The 20,133-nt window shown below is 41.9% G+C and overlaps 1 protein-coding gene across 2 annotated transcripts in view; it reads right to left on the bottom strand.

Moving 5' to 3' along the window:
• Nucleotides 1-20,133, bottom strand: part of mpped2 (metallophosphoesterase domain containing 2) — a 97,894-nt gene that overhangs the window by 14,115 nt on the left and 63,646 nt on the right. For both annotated transcript variants that reach the window (NM_001017101.2, XM_012961172.3), the window contains 1 exon segment: nt 1,202-1,317. In NM_001017101.2, the coding sequence (NP_001017101.1) occupies nt 1,202-1,317 (116 nt within the window).

Raw genomic sequence — 20,133 nt, 5'->3', positions numbered from 1 at the left:
GATAATCAAACCCCACGGGTCATGGGCTGATACTGACAGCAAGCTCTTCAGCAGCAGCTCAATTCAAAGTGAAGTAGTCTTTAACACAACTGGAGGTGCAGCTTCATTCATGAATTTTATATGACTGGAGATTGGTATTGCCTGCTCTTCCATATACTCGCCCTTAAGCAATACTATATAGAATTCAAATTATGGCACAGTTAGAGCAGTCATTTTCTGGCTGGGACTGGGGGACAAAATATTTTGATGAACCTAAATTAGAGCACCACCCGGATAACCAACCGGTGGTTCATGACCAACATCTTGCTCACCAACCCCTTGGATGTTGCTCCCAGTGGCCTCAAAGTAGGTGCTCATTTTTCCATTTCTGCCAAACAGAGCCTCCTCAACAATTTTTCCATTTGAATGTGGCTCATGGGTATAAAAGGTTGGGGATCCCTGGCCTGGATGGTCACCTCAAGCAAAGACCTGCTCATCTGCTGACCTTTTAGTCTAATGTCTGGCCACACATCAGCTTCATCTCCAAGCAGTTGCCTGTTTGCATATCAATTAGTAACCATCCTTCCCGAGGACAAACAGTCTGATACTCAAACAAGTATAACATGGGGCCCTTGTGCACATGTCCTAGACCTTTAGGGGGAGAACCATAAGCAAGAGCAGAATAAATCCCTGTTTATACTCTTGGCCATGGTCAACCATCCACAAAGCTTTAAGTAGCAGGAGATAGAATCATATCTATATGTTGAAGAAAAAGCAAGGTAGTATCCTGCACGCTGATCTCTAATATATTATATACGTAGAAATGAGAGCCTTGTGTATTCTACAGCACAAGCCAGATACCAGCACAAAGAAAGAACTTGTTGGTTTCACACCATCCACTAAAACCCATAAAGCAGTTGAATGGGGAGCTGTTACCTGTCAGATAAATATTGTTACAGAAACAAATGGCCGAGCTGGAAGGACTGCAGGAGCGCTGTGGATATCCATTTAATTCTCCTTGGCTCCAGTAAATCAGAAAATTTAATTTAAACAACACCTAGGAACAGTGTAGAACTGCGGGGTTTAATTATCATAGAGAAGTCCTGTAAAAGCATTTTTATTCAAGGTTTAGCACGGAGACAGGGGAGCATCCCCCAGCAAGGGAGACTCATGTAAAAGCCTTTCCATAACATGTATGGGCAGCAACGGGCATATAACTTACCTAGTGGGGGCCCATGAGTCATTAGGATATCGATGCCTTCTGGGACGAGGTTCCACTTGTCAAGTAAAGACTGACCTCTCGGCAGATTAAATCCCCATCCGTTAAACCAAGGCGTCCTTATGGGCGAGAAGGAAAAAAAAAACAGCAGCGTTATTATAAGTCCACTAAAGAACTGACACCATGTCTGAATTCTACTGTACAGCACTATGGAGGGAGTTGGTGCTGCATAATATAATATTGGTTCCAGATAAGGCCTACACTGTAACAGCTGCCAGTTGCAAGGGAGGCAAAAAAAAAGGGGGGGGGGCATATAACAAAAAACATAGAGCAAATGAAGACCAACTGTAAATCTGCTGAGATCATTTACATCAACAACATATTGCTTTTGAATAGACAAATCCCTTATGGCATTATATGTAAAGCGATTCCTAATATCCTTATCATTTACAGTAGGGGATACATGGTCCCACAGCATATATATAAATTATCCACACATTGCCACTCCCATAAAGGAAAAAGTAAACCTTTAACATGGCATGTTCCTATTAAGGCAATGGCACACTGGGAGATTTTAAGTGTTTTTTACCGTCCCAAACACCCAGGCAAGAAAACACTTCAAATTACCCCACATTCCCCATTTCTCTCTGCAGCTTTTGCCTAGTTGCTTTCGTTTTTACTCCACTTTAATGGCACCATTATAGTGCCATTAAACCTTAAGATCATGCCTTTTCCCAACCTTCTCACCAAGGGTGCTGAGCCACAGGCATGATCCTATGGTGCCATCCTTCAGATGGGGGTGCATCTTGGCCAGGCCATTGGGCTTTTATTATGGGAGTCTGGGTAAGAGGTGTTTAATTAGTGTGATTCCTAAAAACTGTGGATGAGTTGACATGTGTGCCATTGTCACCCATTAATCACTAGTGCAAGTGCCCACGGGGAAATTTGTTAGGAGTAAACAAGGCTCACAGTGCTGAAATTGGGCTTTTATTAGGGGCAAGGTATGTTGGGGGCCAGCTACCCTTCATGGGCTCATTCTGGCATTCTGTTCTGCACACAGAGTGGAAAGTAGGCTTAGTGCCACTGTTGCCATGCAGTTAAAATGCTGGCAAAGAGGTATTTCTTTAGGAACTAATAAATATGTAAAATATTTTTCTTTTTTATAGTTTTCAAGCAGCCATGATCCAGTCAAGTGCTTCTGAGCATATCTGGTCTGCAGGCCAGCTGGCTAGCTTCAAACGCTTATTGCAGGGAACCAACATCCATTCATGTGCATCGGAGCATGGGCCTCCGCCCCCCCAAAGTGCCTCGGGCACTGACATTGCCAACGGCTGGAGCAATTCCAAGGACCAGCGGCGGGGCAACACTCAAACCATTCAGCATTTCGCACTGAGCTACAACAAGCTTTCCACTGGCCTAGAAGTTTTTATCTATCTTTGATGTAATAAAAAGAGGAAGACCTTGGCGAACAGGGTAAGAAAATTAATTAGTATTCACAGTAATTAGTAGGGATTATTTTCTATTCCGCATGGAAGACATTTACGTAACAGCACAGAATGCACATGGCACAACATGCCAAAGAAGTTATCTAACAATATGGTGGGAGATGGTGGGATCTAATCCAAATGCTTCATATGTAATATCTGTGGCCAATTAGCATGTGGCTGAATACCTGCAGTTATACAAGTAAGTGGGAGCTACCCTATTGTTTAACCCATCTCTCTCTCTCTTCTGCCTCTTTCACATTAGCATTAAGATTTTGGCCCTACTGTTACATCTGCTCCAAGCTCCATGCCCTTATCAGGATAGACCCCAGCGCTGCTCCTTCATGTAATCTATCCACCATAACCACTTTACTTGGCCCCAAGGTAAAGTCTTCCTAGGACCCTCCTCAAGTCTGAAAATAATGTACTGTAATGGGCCTCCAGGCAAGATTCCCATGGGTCACTCTATACTCCCCGGGCCCTTTACCAACAGTTGGGTGCGCTACATCCTTAGCTTAGTAAGTTCACTATGTATTGCAATACCATTGGTTAGATAGTTAGGGGACCTACCCCCAGTATTGGCTGGTAAATCGATTAGGTTTGCAGGCAAAAATTCTGCGTACCCAAGCCTAGCACCCTTGAAAACCCCTAAGTATATAATCTCTCCATTGCAATAATGTGATGCTGAAAGCATTGGTCAGATGGCATTAGGGTTACCAATCAGCAGATATTTAACCAGTCCAGCCGGTAAATCACCAGCTAGGGCCAGAATTACAAATCTGTAATACCCTACGAACCCCAACCTTCCCTGACCCTTTCCACTGACAAATTATTTCTCATAAGGCCAGATCCACATATACTCTTTTGCCCATTTCCCTGCCCACTCCGCCCATTTCCCCACCAATTCCACCATTTCCCCATCAATTCCACCATTTCCCCACCCAATGTGACACCCCGGCCTGCTCCCCCCAACCGAAAGGCCAGTATAATAGTAAAAAAAAAAAGTGTCAACCCTAGATGGAATTTGGAGTAAAAGGATGGCAGGAGCACAGTTACCCCTTTGTCACAATGCCCAGTCCTGTAGCGCAACGCCCTGCTGAGTAGTTCTCCAATTCTATGGAATGGTGCAATCTCATGGGTTAGATGGGCATGCATATGGTTCTGGGAATGGATGGCAGATTGAAGCTCAACATCTTTGAACACCCCTAGTTCCCTGATACCACCAATGGTAGTTGATGGTATCAATGGGAGTGCAATCTCATTGGACAGATGGGAGGCATGTGATTTTATGGTATCACTAAATCTCCCCTCTTCCTATTAGGCCAAAACCATAGCCAGGGAGAGAAGAGATAGGGGTCCCTACAGGGGGAAGTACCTAAAACAAGAGTGGCCATTCTTGGGATAATGGTAAAATGTTAAGAACTGCAGTTTAATACCCAATGACATCTCTAATGCAAATCCTGGGAATAAAGTTACCCTTCCTTAAACGATAACAATGCTAAACCCCCCAGGTGTCCCATGATCATTTACGGGCACAACACCTTTAGATCAAACGTTTTTATACAGGTCACAGAACTCTAAACACATAATAAAATCATTATAGGGGGTGGTTTATTCCTTATGACACGCAAGTTTCAGTGAGTCATGTGACACGAATGCCATCAATAAGCAACAATTATAAGTGGTGACATCACAACTGATTATTTGTGGTATTTGTACAACAAAATAGAAATACTGCACAACCGTTACATAATATTACCTTCCCAGGGGGAACTCGGATGCTCAGATCCCTCCCCAACAGAACAATATTTTCTCAGCCCATAGGGAGAAGCAGCGGGCGGCCAGGGTGGGGCAGACTAAACGTCCATTTGCTCAGACAGAATTGTGCTATGTCAATGCGCTGGCCCGGCATTAGTCACGGCTACTTATGTGCAGTGCAAATTGTAATCCGACAGGCTTCCAAGAATGCCCACGGATAATTCCTCGACGCGTCACTAATAAGCATAGCTGAGAAAATGTTCGAGAGACGCACTTTTTTCTTCGGATAGACCCATCGCTGGGCGACTAATAGAAAGCCGATCCCTGCCACATTAATACACTCCTGATTTGAACGCACAAGGCCAAATGCAGATTTATGGCATTTACAGTATTATAAATATTCAGGCAGGAAAGCAATAAAAGCTTAGGGAGAGGAACTTTTTCCTTTGCGCATATTAATGTTTATATAATGTGCATACTGCAAAGCCTCAAGGGTATTTAGCACCACGTCCCACGCCAGCCGTTAGTGTGTGCCAAGGCATTGTGTATGACATATAATGTCTGGGAAAGTGACCAGACAACAATAATCTCCATACTCGAAAGCTGGAGAGCAAACAGTTAAATTAAAAAACAGGGGGCTCATTTACGAATCAAGTACATTGTGCAAATATCAAAGATGATAAGCAATTTTTTTTTTACCCAGAAGCAGTGTTTTCTCCAACAATTTCAAAGTTATTGCTGCCACGAGGGAAAGCTGCATCTGACACAAGTGTACCACGATGCATCAAAGCCAGTTTAACACATATTAAAATTCAGGATGTCGTTTTTTCTGGCGCTTGGCAACAAAGTGACATCCGTGCGCAATTCTTCCCCTGCATCAACAGGCAGACATACTGGTACTGACTGCAAATTTAGGGAGCAAGTACCTTTAATGAATGGCGCCCATATGCACAAACACTGTGTAAACAAACAGGGTTACTTTTTTAGTTAAACAGAAAGACTGAAGCTCCTCCATGTTTGGTCCTTGCGAGGAAGAGTCCATTATGCTGGGGGGTTTATTGGTGCACTGGTTATAAACCTGGACTGATTTGTTTTTTCTCTGTAATAATACAACATTATAAAAGAGTATTGGGTATTTGCTGGTAACTGAGTATTAATCCACACTTATGGCAAAAAGGTACTATTTTTTTCATTTGTTTATAGTTGTCTTAAGGCTTTATGTTCCAAAGATTCAAAGGTCGCAGGCATTCCCAATAACAGATGCTAGACCTGTACACAGTTAATATTCCTTTTATGTACATAGGGCAGAAAGGATTTGGTAAGAAGTCATACTGCAAGTGACAAAGTTATCAATACAATCTCCCAAGTACATTCAGAAGCAGCAACTGCTAAATGTCACCCTATGGGGAGAGTTATCATTTTTGTCAGCCATAAATCAAGACACGAATGCTGTTTAACTAAAGATGGCCGCAATAAATAGACTTAAGGGATGAAGATCCAAATTACAGAAAGACCCCTTTTGCGGAATAAGCTTGGTCCCGAGCATTCTGGATAATGGGTCCTATACCTGTATTTGGATTCAGTTCAGCCAAACCGAATCCTGGATTGGGTGCATCCCTACTCCACACATGAAGTACACATGATATATTTAATTAGAATTTTGTAATTTCATTATTTAATTCTACTCCACAAACTACTTTACTACTTTAAAAATGATACATTTTTTTTAGGCACAAACAAAAATGTCATATCTTTATGAATTTATTCTTTTAAGCATATTTGTCACTGGTCTATCTGTGTGTATATATTTAATTGGTGGTTTAAAAAAAAAAAAAAAAAAGACCGGGTTAGATTATTATACAATAATGGGGTTGGGAGAATGTGTCCTTCATACGAAGTTCCTGGTGTGTGGGTAGCCAATCACAGCTCTGCTTTCACACATGTATATATATATTCCAGTTTCCTAACAGGTTGCCAAGCAGCTGTCTCTCCACCTATAAGATTGGCTTGGGAAGATGAAATAGCCCCCTGCTGGGAGCTCACCAATAAAACATTACAATAAAGTCTACTTCCATTAGAAACAGATGCCTGATAGCACTGTGAGTGGCACCTTCATAATGACAATAGCAACGGGACGGGGATTTCTCTCTCTTCAGCATGTAACATCCTTAGGCAGAATTAACATGGGTTCCACAAGGACCCACCTGACAAAAATTCAAAGCCTAAATCTGCAGTAGAATAAGCCACAGAATTGTTAAATATGGGGCAATTGTGCATTGTTGACCATACCCCCCATACACACAAAGGGCCCCACAATGTTAAGAATATATTGCCTTCTGCTGGGTCCCCATTGAAAACAATAACAGCTGACATTGACTGCTAGTTGTAAAACACATTGTCCCTTGTTGTTAAAGAGCCATTACCATGCAGGGCCTCCTGAGCACAAATCTAAAATACCAGCTCCTGTACCACATAGAAACAGAGCCATCTACCAACTTGAAGCACCTACCATGAGTAAGGGAAAGAATATGGCACTGTCCTGTGCAAACACATACTGACCAAAGGAGCGTTGATAGGCCCCAGAAGTCTGGAAGAGAGTTGCGAAACCTTTTGATATGGTTTAGTATTAACTAATATAGCTTCTCTATTACTGTCATCTACGAATCTAATGTAGAGTGTTGTTGTTTCATTATGTATCATATAACATTTCATTATGTATTATTTAAGAACCAATCAGACAATTCCCTGCATGTGATGTCAATAAGGAAAGGAACATTACAGTGCAATGCATTGTGGGTTATGTAGTTCCTGCATGCTGTCCGTAAGATGTAAAATAGTACAATTTAAAGACTACCACCAACAGTAGCATATCTAATGACCACCGTCCGTAAGCAAAAGCTTTCTTTGGAGAGCTCATTCCCTACATATGTTCTTATATACATTGAAATATGAGGTCCATCCATTGATTATCAAGAGTTTTCAGGCATACTTATGTAAATAAACTTTATAAGGTTGTTTTATTTGATCATTTTTAACTTTTCTTTCAACTCCTGGGTCATGGACTCAATTACAAATGTTACTCTGGGCATTTTTTTGTTGGCAGAAACACAACCCTCAGTGTTGGAGACTTCATCTAAAGATCTGTAGATGATGCACACTAATTGGCTAGCCATACACATGTAGCTTTCATTCTTGTGATTACGTTTCTGTGTAGCTGAGTAGACACCAGACGAGCACATCGCACGTGCTCCTGGCAAGTGTATAACGTAGTAAAGCCATCGTTTGCTTTTGTTAAGCAGAACCTTCCTTGTCCATGGGTAGCATAAAGGACCGCTTTTCCACTCCCCACACGTCACCCTGTGACCTATGGTCAAAAATCTCCTTTTAATATCCTCAAATTTAAGCTAGGACATTCAGTGACTTGGAAGTTACAATACCTGCTATTACCAGTGTAAACATCTCCAATGTCCATGAAAAGCAACTAAGTCCTGACCAATAAAGGACTGAACCATAAGTTTAATTCATGATTATGGGGCTGTTAAGTCTTCCATTATGGCTTAGCCCATAAAAGAGCCTCTGTTTGGCTCACCTTTCAATAAGGCGCCCACACTCGTTTTCCTTATGATAAAAGGAGACCTCCTTTTTTTCACTGTCTGCTCAGAACTGCAGCTATTATCAAAGAAACAATGGTCCAAAGATACTATGAGCACACTGCCTAATCCATGTGCCGCGTCCCCTCGCTGCAGGGGGTGGCTGCTGGCTGGTCTCAGCACTACATTCACTCCCTCCACTTGAATCAACATACAAGGGAGTCTCATTGCATTTTGCACATTGCTGTTTTGGAATTTATATATCAAACGTCTATATTATAATGGTGGAAGATACTTCCCAAAGGTCGTTCAATGCAGAAAAAAACTCTCAAAGCCCAAGAGACTCCTGAGAGATGACAGCACTCTACTGCTGACCCTAACTTCTACAGCAAACCATGATTCTGTTGGAGCAGAGTTCCACATTCAGTGTACCTTCATGGGCCACTTCAGATGTCAACAATGAGAAGATCCTCCATTAGCTTAAGAGCGTTAAGCCTTCTTCTAGGTCATCTCCTTGCTTAAAAGCATTGTAGAATAAATGGTTGAGATTCTTGGTACCACAAAGAACATAAACGACTTCATTTTATCAGTACAAAAAAAATACTACCATGCCTCGTAAAGCTCCCCCGCTTCCCAGGCTGCATCTCTGCTATAAACGAGACTGAAATACATATGTGACTGCTTATTGCATTACATTTCAATACATAATGGAGCTTACATTGTTGATAGCACCGAGTTTCATTTCGAATAAGATTGAAACAGCTTTTTGCTCAAGGTTATAAAAGCTGCCTTATTGTAGCCACACAATCAGTGAGAAAGCCCGGATCACAAAAGAGCCTGGCTGAAATATAATGAAATGACTTCTAAACAATATCTTCACCAGTTAAAATGACATTACAATAGAGCTCGGGACCTTTCAATCATATTTCATATTTATATATATATATATATATCGACCTACCATTATTTACATATGAATTATGCTTTTCAGAGCTCAATAGAGTCTTAAAACTGTCAATAACTAATGCACGATAAGCTATTTTATTGGCTGGGGATATGCCAATATTTCAATATTTTTTTTAAAATACAATATTTAATTTCAGCAATTCGTTTTAGAAGCTGACAAGTCAAAGTCGCCGAGTCCTTAATCGGAGCAGAGGTGGGTAGGGTGGAGTGAAAGGGATGAAGGGAAGGACAAAATGGTAAGGAAAGGGCTAGGTAATTATAATTTAATAAAGCACCAACATATTCTGCAGGGCTTTACACTGATTGTACATCATTCACATCAGTCTAAAGTCTTGCACACACACATTATGGTCAGATTGATCAGGAGTCAATTAACCTTCCTGCATGAGTGAAGAGAATACCCCCTGAAGATAGTGCCCTGGTTGGAGATGAACCTAGAACCCAGCACTGCAAGACAGCAATCCTATCCAGAACACCACCATGCAAATGGAATATGAAAAGAATTGAGAGGGGTAAATGCCAAAGAAAAAAACGATAGAAAGGGAAAATAAGGGTAGAGAAAATATTAGAAAATGGAGGATAAAGTGCTCAGGAAGAAGGAGAGGAGAATAGTGAGAGGAGGTGGGTGGGAAGGGCAGATGAAAGAAGAAGAAATGGTGCTGACATGTCTATAGGTTACCAACAGACCCATGGTACGGACTCACTGCCAAAGTAACACATAGGACTAGACTTGTCAGTCTGAACATGATGGGTTGGCATGAAGTAGCCATCATCCAAATAGTTGTCAAGTGGAAAGAAAGTTGCAGATATGGAAAATACACATAGATATGGACATGGTGAAGGATATTAAGATAGAAGGAAAGGTAGCAGGTAAGTGACTATAATCACCCAACAACCCCCAGTGATTCTAGTCACTTACCTGGTACACCTGGCTGATGTTCCTCTTCTTTAAAAAATGCACCAGCCCAGGGTTCTGTTTGCTGAGCTCCGTGCCTCCATTATCCCATTATCCCAGGTGTCCCCTGCACCAATTCTAGGAGGAAACATGCGTAGCACATACATCTCTGGAAAGGTTTTGTATTGTCCATGTGCTCACCAAAGCTCAACAGGGGAGGCCTAGAAGATCAGAAGAAGATGGTGGTTTGGTGCTCAACAAACAATATCAAGGACTGGTGCCATTTTTTAAGAAGAAGAAGAGCATCAGCATGGGGTAAGCAACTAGAACCACGGGAGGCTTCTAGTGATTTTTCCTTTACTTCTATTCTGATAATGATATATGTATTTTAGAAAAGGCTGAAGAGATAGAGGAAGCTGAAGCAGGCAATGGAGAGTCACCCTAGTGGAACATTCAAATATGAAGCCATGTTCCATTCTAGATAGCAGGTTCTCCTGTTCTTATGGTAAGGAACAGAGATGAAGGGGAAACTGAACAGAAGAGCCAAAGGACTTAAAAATCAGAATTTCAGCTCTTGAAGTTACCAGGAGCAGATTTTTGCCATCCCTTGTAACTTCAGGGGCCCTGCAGCCTGAGGCAAGTTTCTCAATTCGCCTTATGGCAGCAGCCCCCCTGGGTATGGGATCCATTATCTGGAAACCTGTTATCCACAAAGCTCTGAATTATGGGAAGGCCACCACCCATAGACCCAATATCAATCAAATAATTCCTATTTTCAAAATAGATTTCCTTTTTTCTGTAATAATAAAACATATGCCTTGTACTTGATCCCAACTAAGATATAATTACCCCTTATAGGGGGCAGAACAGCCCTATTGGGTTTATTTAATGGCTAAATGATTCCCTTTTTTCTGTAATAATAAAACATATGCCTATGTACTTGATCCCAACTAAGATTCCTTATTAATTATTCCTTATTAGAGGCAAAACAATGCTATTGGGTTTATTTAATGCTTACATTTGTTTTAGTAGTTTTAAGGTATGAAGATGAAAATTACAAAAAGACCCCTTATCAGGAAAAAAACAACAGTGGCGAGCATTCTGGATTACAGGTCCTGTACTTGTATAATCTGAAGGGGTGCTGGTGGAATATGCACATCTATCTATGGTTGAAGAACACATAATGGTTGCCTCAGCTGATGCATTATCCATAAATACCAATGGTAGTACTACTTTCAATTCATGACTACTTGAGGTTCAGTTGCTATTTCAGACATGGAAAAACCTCTTGGTCTTGGAAAACAGCATGGCAGCTCACACTCATGGACACAAGCAAATATACAGAGAAGGAATATTAAACGCTCGGAGTAACCTAGGCCAATACTGTTTCCTATTTAAAAGAGAAGATGAACCCTTCTAATTAACAAGCAATCCACCCAGTTTAGACTTGATAAATTCTGAAAGTTACCAACCCACAGGTATGTGATTTGCACATTTCTGTCCTTGGTGACACAAAGGTCTCTCAAAACGATGCCTAATTGATCAAGCTGCCAGAAGGTATCAGGGGAAGCAAGCGGAGGAGAACCTTGGTTCCCATACCCAGGATAGCAGCAGGATGACAGCTGTCTGGAAGCACGGTCTCTGGTTTCGCTCTTCATTTGGGGAGCGGAGGTGGGAGCCAACGGTTAACGCTTGACAAAGCGGTAGGTGTCACGGGGCAGCAGGGGCCCGCAATGAGACGAGGCACATATAATCTGAGAGCAGCAATAAAAGCAGAACGGTGTTATTCTTCTCACGACCATGACACCGAGGCTGGAAGCAATCTGCGGCCAAGGTTAGGAATAATAGACAGGGCTTGATTTATAAAGGAGGATTTTATTCACTTATTTATCTCGTAATAAATCCAGAACAAGTGATCCAGCCACACATTAGCAATATCTGCTTTGCTTTTGCACATGAAGGAGAGTTGGAGGCTTGGAGACCATGGAGGTTTTTATTAGTAACATTTTCCTTCTAAATTGTGCTTTTAATACATGAGAATGCCTCTGCCTACGGGGTATTATGGTTTCTCTATATTTTTTTGGTTGTTCTTCACCCCAGTGATTTCAAGACATAACCCTTGGCTGGTGAGGCCATGCCCCCTGGTAGTTTCTTTTTTTAGTTGTTCCTCACCCTGGTGATTTTAAACCATAACCATTGGCTGGTGAGGCCATGCCCCCTGGTAGTTTCTTTTTTTGGTTGTTCCTCACCCTGGTGATTTTAAACCATAACCCTTGGCTGGTGAGGCCATGTCCCCTGGTAGTTTCTTTTTTTGATTGTTCCTCACCCTGGTGATTTTAAACCATAACCCTTGGCTGGTGAGGCCATGCTCCCTGGTAGTTTCTTGTAAGTCAGGTCTATCCAGCTGAAGTCCAGTGGGCCAGATGTGGTCCTCCAAGATGGCTACCTGACTGCTCAAAACACTGCTGTAAGGTGTTGGTTCCTAAACTGTAGGGCAGGTCCATTAGGCAGGTACATAGCACTGGATGAGCCAAGTTATATTCGCCAAAAATACTTATTTGCTGGCCTAAAACTACAGCAGGGTGACCATTCCAGGCTGCAAAGGGGATCTTAAACCCAAGGAGTTTGAAAATGGGATTGTAACATAATGGGATGTTTATGGGAGGGCACGGAATGTGAAACAGTGGCAGCTCAGACAAGGCAAGTGCATGCTGAGCCAGTACAGTTAGGCAGTATCTAGGGGAAAACACAGGAGGGAAATAATTACCATTTATCTTTTCCTATCCCCCTCAAATACAAAACAGAAAATAAAGGTACATTGAGTCTTTTGCATTAACCATGCAAGCACCATTTATAGTCAAACTCAGTGGCCTAACTATAGGGGGCATTTACAACATGCAAGGCCAACCTCCTATCCCCCACATGTAATAAAATGCACTTATTTTGCCCAGGAGCAGTAACCCATAGCAACCAATGAGATTTTGCCCCCACCGCACTGCGCACCTTACCCTGGATCTTTGATTGAGGTGCAGAACACAGCCAGACCCTGCGGGGTCTCAGTAAATGCCCCTTTACAGTCCCCGTAAGGCTGATGCCACACTTGGCGTTTTTCTGCTGCGTATTTTCTAATTCTCTCGCCGGCTGAAAAACGCCAGATATCATCATCCATAGAAATTACAGTTTGCATTAAGGCGCATTATTTACCTTCCTCCCTGTACAAATAATGTGGCTTCTCACCTTAGCTGTGGCACAGACACCTGAAACAAGTACCCATTGCCCCTGACATTGCCATAGGAACCTTATTTATGATTGCCATTGCGCTCTAGCGGCCTCATTAAATCTAAGCCTCATTTAACTAGCAGGACATCTGTACAATGGGCTCGCTGACACGCTGTGATCGATGGCTGCGTAACATCGGCCAACAATGCCCTCCCCGGCAGGCCGAGTGTGGATAAACACTGTATGGCAACTAACAATGCCGAGGGGCTGAATGGCAGGAAGGAATAGCAGGCCCCCAAGCCTGTTACATAGCCTTGTGAGAAGAAAAGCCCAAATGATAGAATTAAGGATTTTCTCAGGCCAGCCGGGGACGCCTTCCCATAATTACCTGGGTGGGAAGGTTTCCTGAAATCTGACCCAGAGAGATAAAAGGAGCTGCCCAAAAGAATGAAATAATTCAGCCCCTTATTCCTGTGGCAGGAACCGCGGCCGGGAGAAAAAAAAACTGCTCTATGAATGGAGCCATTGGCTGTGTCGGTGAAATGCCCAGGCTGGACTGAGAGACTGGGAAATCCAAGAAGCTGCTAATAGAGAGGGGGGGGGGGGTAGGAAGGGAGTTTGGCTCGGAGAGGGGGGGGGGGGCTTAGTGGAAAATATACCTACCCTAATTGGTTATTATTAGTCTGTACTGAAACCTTTTGTAGTAATTATAGCAATGCAGTAACCCCTCAAGGTGTTGTTAAACTAGCACTCCCAGCATCCAAACACAGCCAAAGGGAGTTGGGAACAGTACTGTCCCTGGCAGATTGTAGGGCTAAATACACTATCTGGTGCTTAATCTAATCTGAGCTGCTAAACCACAACTCCCAGCAACACAGCCCTTGTGTAAAGTGTAACTGATACCATATTATCCTCCTATACAGATAGCCAGATTATAGCCCTTACACCATCTTGCCTTACTATACACCCTTCTGCACAGTAGTGATGGCGGAGGTGGGCAGCATCCACACACCAACCCTTACCACAATTTATATAAATCTATAAACTGCACTTGGGTTTTAGTTAACCTTTACAATGTTACAGAATGGCCTATTCTCAGCAACTTTTCACTTGGTCTTCATCTTTCAGAACTTTTGAATAATAAGTCTTCTTCTCCTATCTCTTTAGCGTTCGCAGACCCCATCAGCCAAAAATCTATTGCTCTGTGAGGCTATAATTTTATTGTTACTTATCTTTCTATTCAGGCCCGCTTCTATTCCTCTTCCAATCACTTTCATTTACACTATTGCCTGGTTGCTAGGCTAACTTGGAGCCTAGCAACCATTCAGCTGCTGAAATTGCAAATGTGGAGAGATGCTAAAGAAAAAGCTAAGTCATTCAAAATCCACAAAAAGCAAACAAATGAAGACAATTTGTCTCAGAATATCACTATACTAGAAGTTAATTTAAACGTGAACTAACCCTTTAAAACTACTTAAAAACATTGTTACATTTCATGCCTTGGTGACAACCAAAAGAGAAAATGTGGTTTTAGGCATTTTTTGTATTATTTAAAGAACATAAATGAATTATTTTCCTTGGGGCAGACTGCCGCTTTCCCTTAACATTTATCACCGTAGGCGTTTGTGGCCTTTACATAAATCCAGGCTCTCATTATGTACTAAGCGCCACACAGCAGAAATACGTGTCTGGAAATAGGGAGCTGAAATGATGGAGGGAAGGCTCCCCCCGTGCATGGCAGGACGCATTGTGTGAGTGACAGGCTGCGGCACGCAGGAATCCTGCAGCAGGGGTTAATCGAGTTGCGCCAGGGCTGCTTGCGTGTGTGCTGGGCCTTATTAATGAATAATACACATACCTTCAGAGGCCTATTCATCCTCACACAATGAATTATTTATGTCACCCATGTCAAACTGCTATTGTTATGCTGCATTAAAGGGAAAATATTTTGGCAAAAAAAATCTTTTAGCTATATGACCCCAAAATTCTGCTTAGTACAAAGCCATGATTTACAGACGTAGATCTCAGATTCAGGATCCGGGAGATCCGGTGAGCAGGCTCATTTGAGTGGACTGGGTGTGACAACGTTTGAGGCAAATTCAAAACAACATGGTGAGGCTTATCAGAAGCCTGATTGCATGCTGTGTGGTTGCACGTGACGGCATGCAATCTGGTTGTTTAGGATACAACTGGCATATACGCTGAAATCTTCCTGACTTGGCCACCCATGCTCTGGGTTAAATTGGGCAGATTTGATTTTTGGCCCAGGGACTACAGTCCTGCACAGGTCCACTCAGGCCCGATCCAGACTGACCTAGGGTTGTTACCTGTCCGGAAAGCCCGGGTCAAAACTACCTGCCTGGTTTTCCAAATTAGTAATTTTCTAAGATTGACGCGACAATTTGCTAATTGCTGATCGCGCATCATAGCCCGAGCCCATGACTGCACAGCCTGCCCTCAAGGTGTTACACCTGCCCCATGACCTCATACCCCGTCTCCCTGCCTGGAGTTCTTGGGCAAGAGAGGTGGCACCCAACCTGCTATGCCCCCTATTCAGGCCCGACCCTGTCTACAGTGGAGTAACTTACCTTCCGACCAGGAAGTGATGTCACTGTCGGCCACAAGCGATGTCACTGTCGGCCACAAGCGATGTCACTGCCGCCACAAGTTATGTCACTGTCGGCCTCAAGTGATGTCACTGTTGGCCGGATGTTTTTGACCACCAGGGTTTATCTTTGAGAGTCACTTCTCAGTAGCCAAATCGGTTGGTATGCATATTATTTAAGCCAAATCACAATACAACCCAAGGGCACTGACATCAAACTTGTATAAATGAGCATTTTAAAAATGTTAAGGATAAACTATACCCCCAAACAATGTAGGGCTCTATAAAAATATATTGCATAAAACAGCTCATATGTAAACCCTGCTTCATCTAAATAAACCATTTTCATAAATATATACTTTTTTTAGAAGTATGTGCCATTGGGTAATCCTAAATAGAAAATTGCCATTTTAAGAATTAAGGGCCGCCCCCTGGGATCATAGGATTCACAGTGCACACAAACAAGCCAAGGCACACATACATGCTAGGCCCCATCAGCCAATGAATGGACATAGTTTAATTACTCCCACACTACTTCCTGTTACAGTCAGAGCTACATCACTTCCTGTCAGCTGATCTCTGAGGGAGCACACAGCCCATCACAAAATGGCGGCTCAAGGGAAAGGATGTAAAAGGGCAATATTTACTGATATATATTCCAGTTTGGTAAGATTCTTTAATAGGCCACTTAATATGATATAAACTATCTGTTGGTTAAGTATTCATTCTAGGGGTATAGTTTTCCTTCAAGGGGAATGTAAACCTCTTAAATGAAATTGTAATTCAGAGCACCTTTCCAATATAGATTCTTAGATTCTTTGTCAAATGTAATTGCTATTGCAGCCTCTGTCTCTGCCCTGGTGGCTGTGACTTGTGATTAGCAGACTTGTGAAGAAGCATTCAACACTGACTTCTGCTACATCGTTTCAAGAGTCAGAACCATGTATACGGGAAAAGTAGCTTAAGAATGTCATTAGGCAGCATTTCATTTTTGGGTTTACATTCCTTTGAAAGCGTTCCAATGTGAGCAACATTTTTACCTGTGCCCCGTCCCATGGCTGTAGACGGGAGGAGGGGGGACTGAAATTGGTAAGAACCAGAATCCTTACTGACTACGGCCGGGTAAGAGGAGAAGATGGTAATTTAACTGGCGGGATATGCGAGGAGAATATTACGTTTCATGCTCCAGTCTGTGTTTGGTCTACAAAACAGGAAATGAAATATTTTAACCTAATTTAGGCGTTTGTAACTGAAGCTGCTGCCTATTTCCATTGGAACACCTTGAACTGAGAGACAAAAGAGGCCAGTGCTCCATGCCGGTCACAGGTCGCTTCATATATTCCAATAATACATGTAAGTGGTGTTTAAAGGGAATAAATTCCTTGTGCTTGTAAGGAGTCACAGACATATATATCTGGCTTTCTGCACTTATATATTATTCATATTATCATATTATACGGACACCGCCCTACACTGAGATAACTGTCCTGTATTATACAAATATATATTGTAATGTATATATATATATATATACGCAAACACATAATTAAAAATATATATATATATATTTACACACACACACAGGTATGGGCCCCATTATCCAGAATGCTCAGGACCTCCAATAAGGATTATCTTAGTTGGGTTCAAGTACAGGTATGGGACCTGTTATCCAGAATGCTTGGGACCTGGGGTTTTCTGGATAAGGGATCTTTCCGTAATTTAGATCTCCATAACTTAAGTCTGCTAAAATCATTTAAACATGAAATAAACCCAATAGGATTGTTCTGCCCCCATTAAGGGGTAATTATATCTTAGTTGGGATCAAGTACAGGTACTGTTTTATTATTACAGAGAAAAGGGAATCATTTAACCATTAAATAAACCCAATAGGGCTGTTCTGCCCCCAATAAGGGGTAATTATATCTTAGTTGGGATCAAGTACAGGTACTGTTTTATTATTACAGAGAAAAGGGAATAATTTAAACATGAAATAAACCCAATAGGGCTGTTCTGCCCCAATAAGGGGTAATTATATCTTAGTTGGGATCAAGTACAGGTACTGTTTTATTATTACAGAGAAAAGGGAATAATTTAAACATGAAATAAACCCAATAGGGCTGTTCTGCCCCCAATAAGGGGTAATTATATCTTAGTTGGGATCAAGTACAGGTACTGTTTTATTATTACAGAGAAAAGGGAATAATTTAAACATGAAATAAACCCAATAGGGCTGTTCTGCCCCAATAAGGGGTAATTATATCTTAGTTGGGATCAAGTACAGGTACTGTTTTATTATTACAGAGAAAAGGGAATCATTTAACCATTAAATAAACCCAATAGGGCTGTTCTGCCCCCAATAAGGGGTAATTATATCTTAGTTGGGATCAGGTACAGGCATTGTTTTATTATTACAGAGAAAAAGGAAATCATTTTTAAAAATTAGAATTATTTGCTTATAATGGAGTCTATGGAAGATGGCCTATCCGTAATTCGGAACTTTCTGGATAATGGGTTTCCAGATAAGGGATCCAATACCTGTAATAGAAATACCCATACAATTCAGACCAATCACAAAGTGCCTTGTTGCTTACGAGACAAGACCGCAACCTTCTTTGATTGGAAGTTATATATCTATATCCAGGGAATTTATTCATCTTCTCTCCTTCAGACAAGTTAGAAGTGCTGCCATGGCGAAAAAGAAAGTGATTTATCCTAAGAAAAGTATATTTATGTGTTTAAATCTATCTGTCTATTATCTATCTATCTATCTATATTTAATATTTATCTATCTAGCTCTCTATTTATCTTAATATGCAGTTTTCTTTTCTTTTAATCATGTCTAAGTGATTAAGAGTCACAGATTTGTTAGAAGGACGAGATGGGCATTTGTCAGTTTTCTACCTAGAACTCCAGCAGGGCTTTACATACAGACTGCTTTATGCAGTATATTTTTATATAGAGACCTACATTGTTTGAGGTTATAGTTTTCCTTTAAATGCAGATATCAATATTTTATTAACGATTACAGTTAGTTACAGTTACAGTTGGTTTCCAAGCCAACTGCATAGATATTTTTACAGGATAATTACATTTGTGCTTTAAACCGGGAACCACACAGGGTCGATTTTTCTTTTTTTTTGGGAGAGACCAACTTCAGCCCTGGGTGGGTGGTTTTGCCCAACAATTCTGGATCGGAACCTGATATTCAATCCCACGTCCTTCCATCCCAGTGCGGAAGATGTATAAGTAGGGATGCTGGGAGCTGTAGTTTAACCACACCAGCACGTAAGGTTCAGACAAGTGTAAGGTGATTGTGAGAAGATGATTAGAGATTTAAGGGCAAGTCCTTGAGTGGCAGAAGCTGGAGACAGTTCCTCAGAGCCTCCGAGCAGAATGCACTTTAGATGAGGTGACTCCAGGGCAGATAATACACTGGCACTGTTATCGAATCCTTTCAGCGGGGTATTTGGCCCCCGACATGTGACCCGCCAATTACCAACCTGCTGCTCTCTGTCCTCACCTCGGCTCTGTTTATCAGCTCAAGAAGAAAATGGCTTCCTCTCGTCACTGATATCTCTGGGAACCCAATCCATTAAGATATTTCTGACCCCTGCCTGTGCTATTTTAACCGTCTGCTGTACAGGAAGGAACCATTATAAATAGCCCAACAATGCTCCTATACACAAGAGCCGGGGCCTGGCGGTGATTGATGCCTGAACAAACACACGGTCGCAGAGCAGCCAGTTCATTGCCATAGGAAAGAATAGGAAAGAGGAGGTTTGCCTGGCTAATACATTTAGCATTACCCTTGCAACAAGGCATTACAGTAGGGAAGTCAACTTTAAAGGGGATATAAACCCAAAATGACAATATCAGTTTGTTTGTTCACGACTGTAGATAAAATATTCTGTTTTAGTCTGTTTAGGAGCAGCCACATGATCATGTTTTGGCACTTGTGTAACCGTAGTGGGCAAAGCTTGACCAGGTTAAGGACTATCCCCCACATGTAACAAAAGGCACTAAGTAACCCTAGGAGCAGCTACCCATAAGATGGGGTAGATGTTTGCTTTTTGAACAGATAACCAGTAAATGTCACCTGCTGATTGGTTGCTATGGGTTACTTAGCACCTTTTAGTACATAACCCCATTTTGGTATGCATTTGTGTTGCATGCCCGCAGAAGACGATGCAATGCGGCAGCCTGATATAAATATCTTTACATAAAAACAACATTGAACCCTCTGCATGAACCGCAAACCAAATAAAGGAAAGTGCCAATTTTGCCTCTTTTATTAACCTATAAAATCCAGCTTTTCTTAAAAGAACGCTCTCCGCAGCCATTCGACGTAAAGACATTTTACAGCCACATTAGCCAAGCACTCTTGGGCTTGCATAAATCCACATTCACGCACGCAGGAA

Source organism: Xenopus tropicalis, chromosome 4 (assembly GCF_000004195.4).
Source record: "Xenopus tropicalis strain Nigerian chromosome 4, UCB_Xtro_10.0, whole genome shotgun sequence".
In the NCBI taxonomy this organism is placed as follows: Eukaryota; Metazoa; Chordata; class Amphibia; order Anura; family Pipidae; genus Xenopus; species Xenopus tropicalis.
This window is presented reverse-complemented; position numbering and strand designations above follow the sequence as displayed.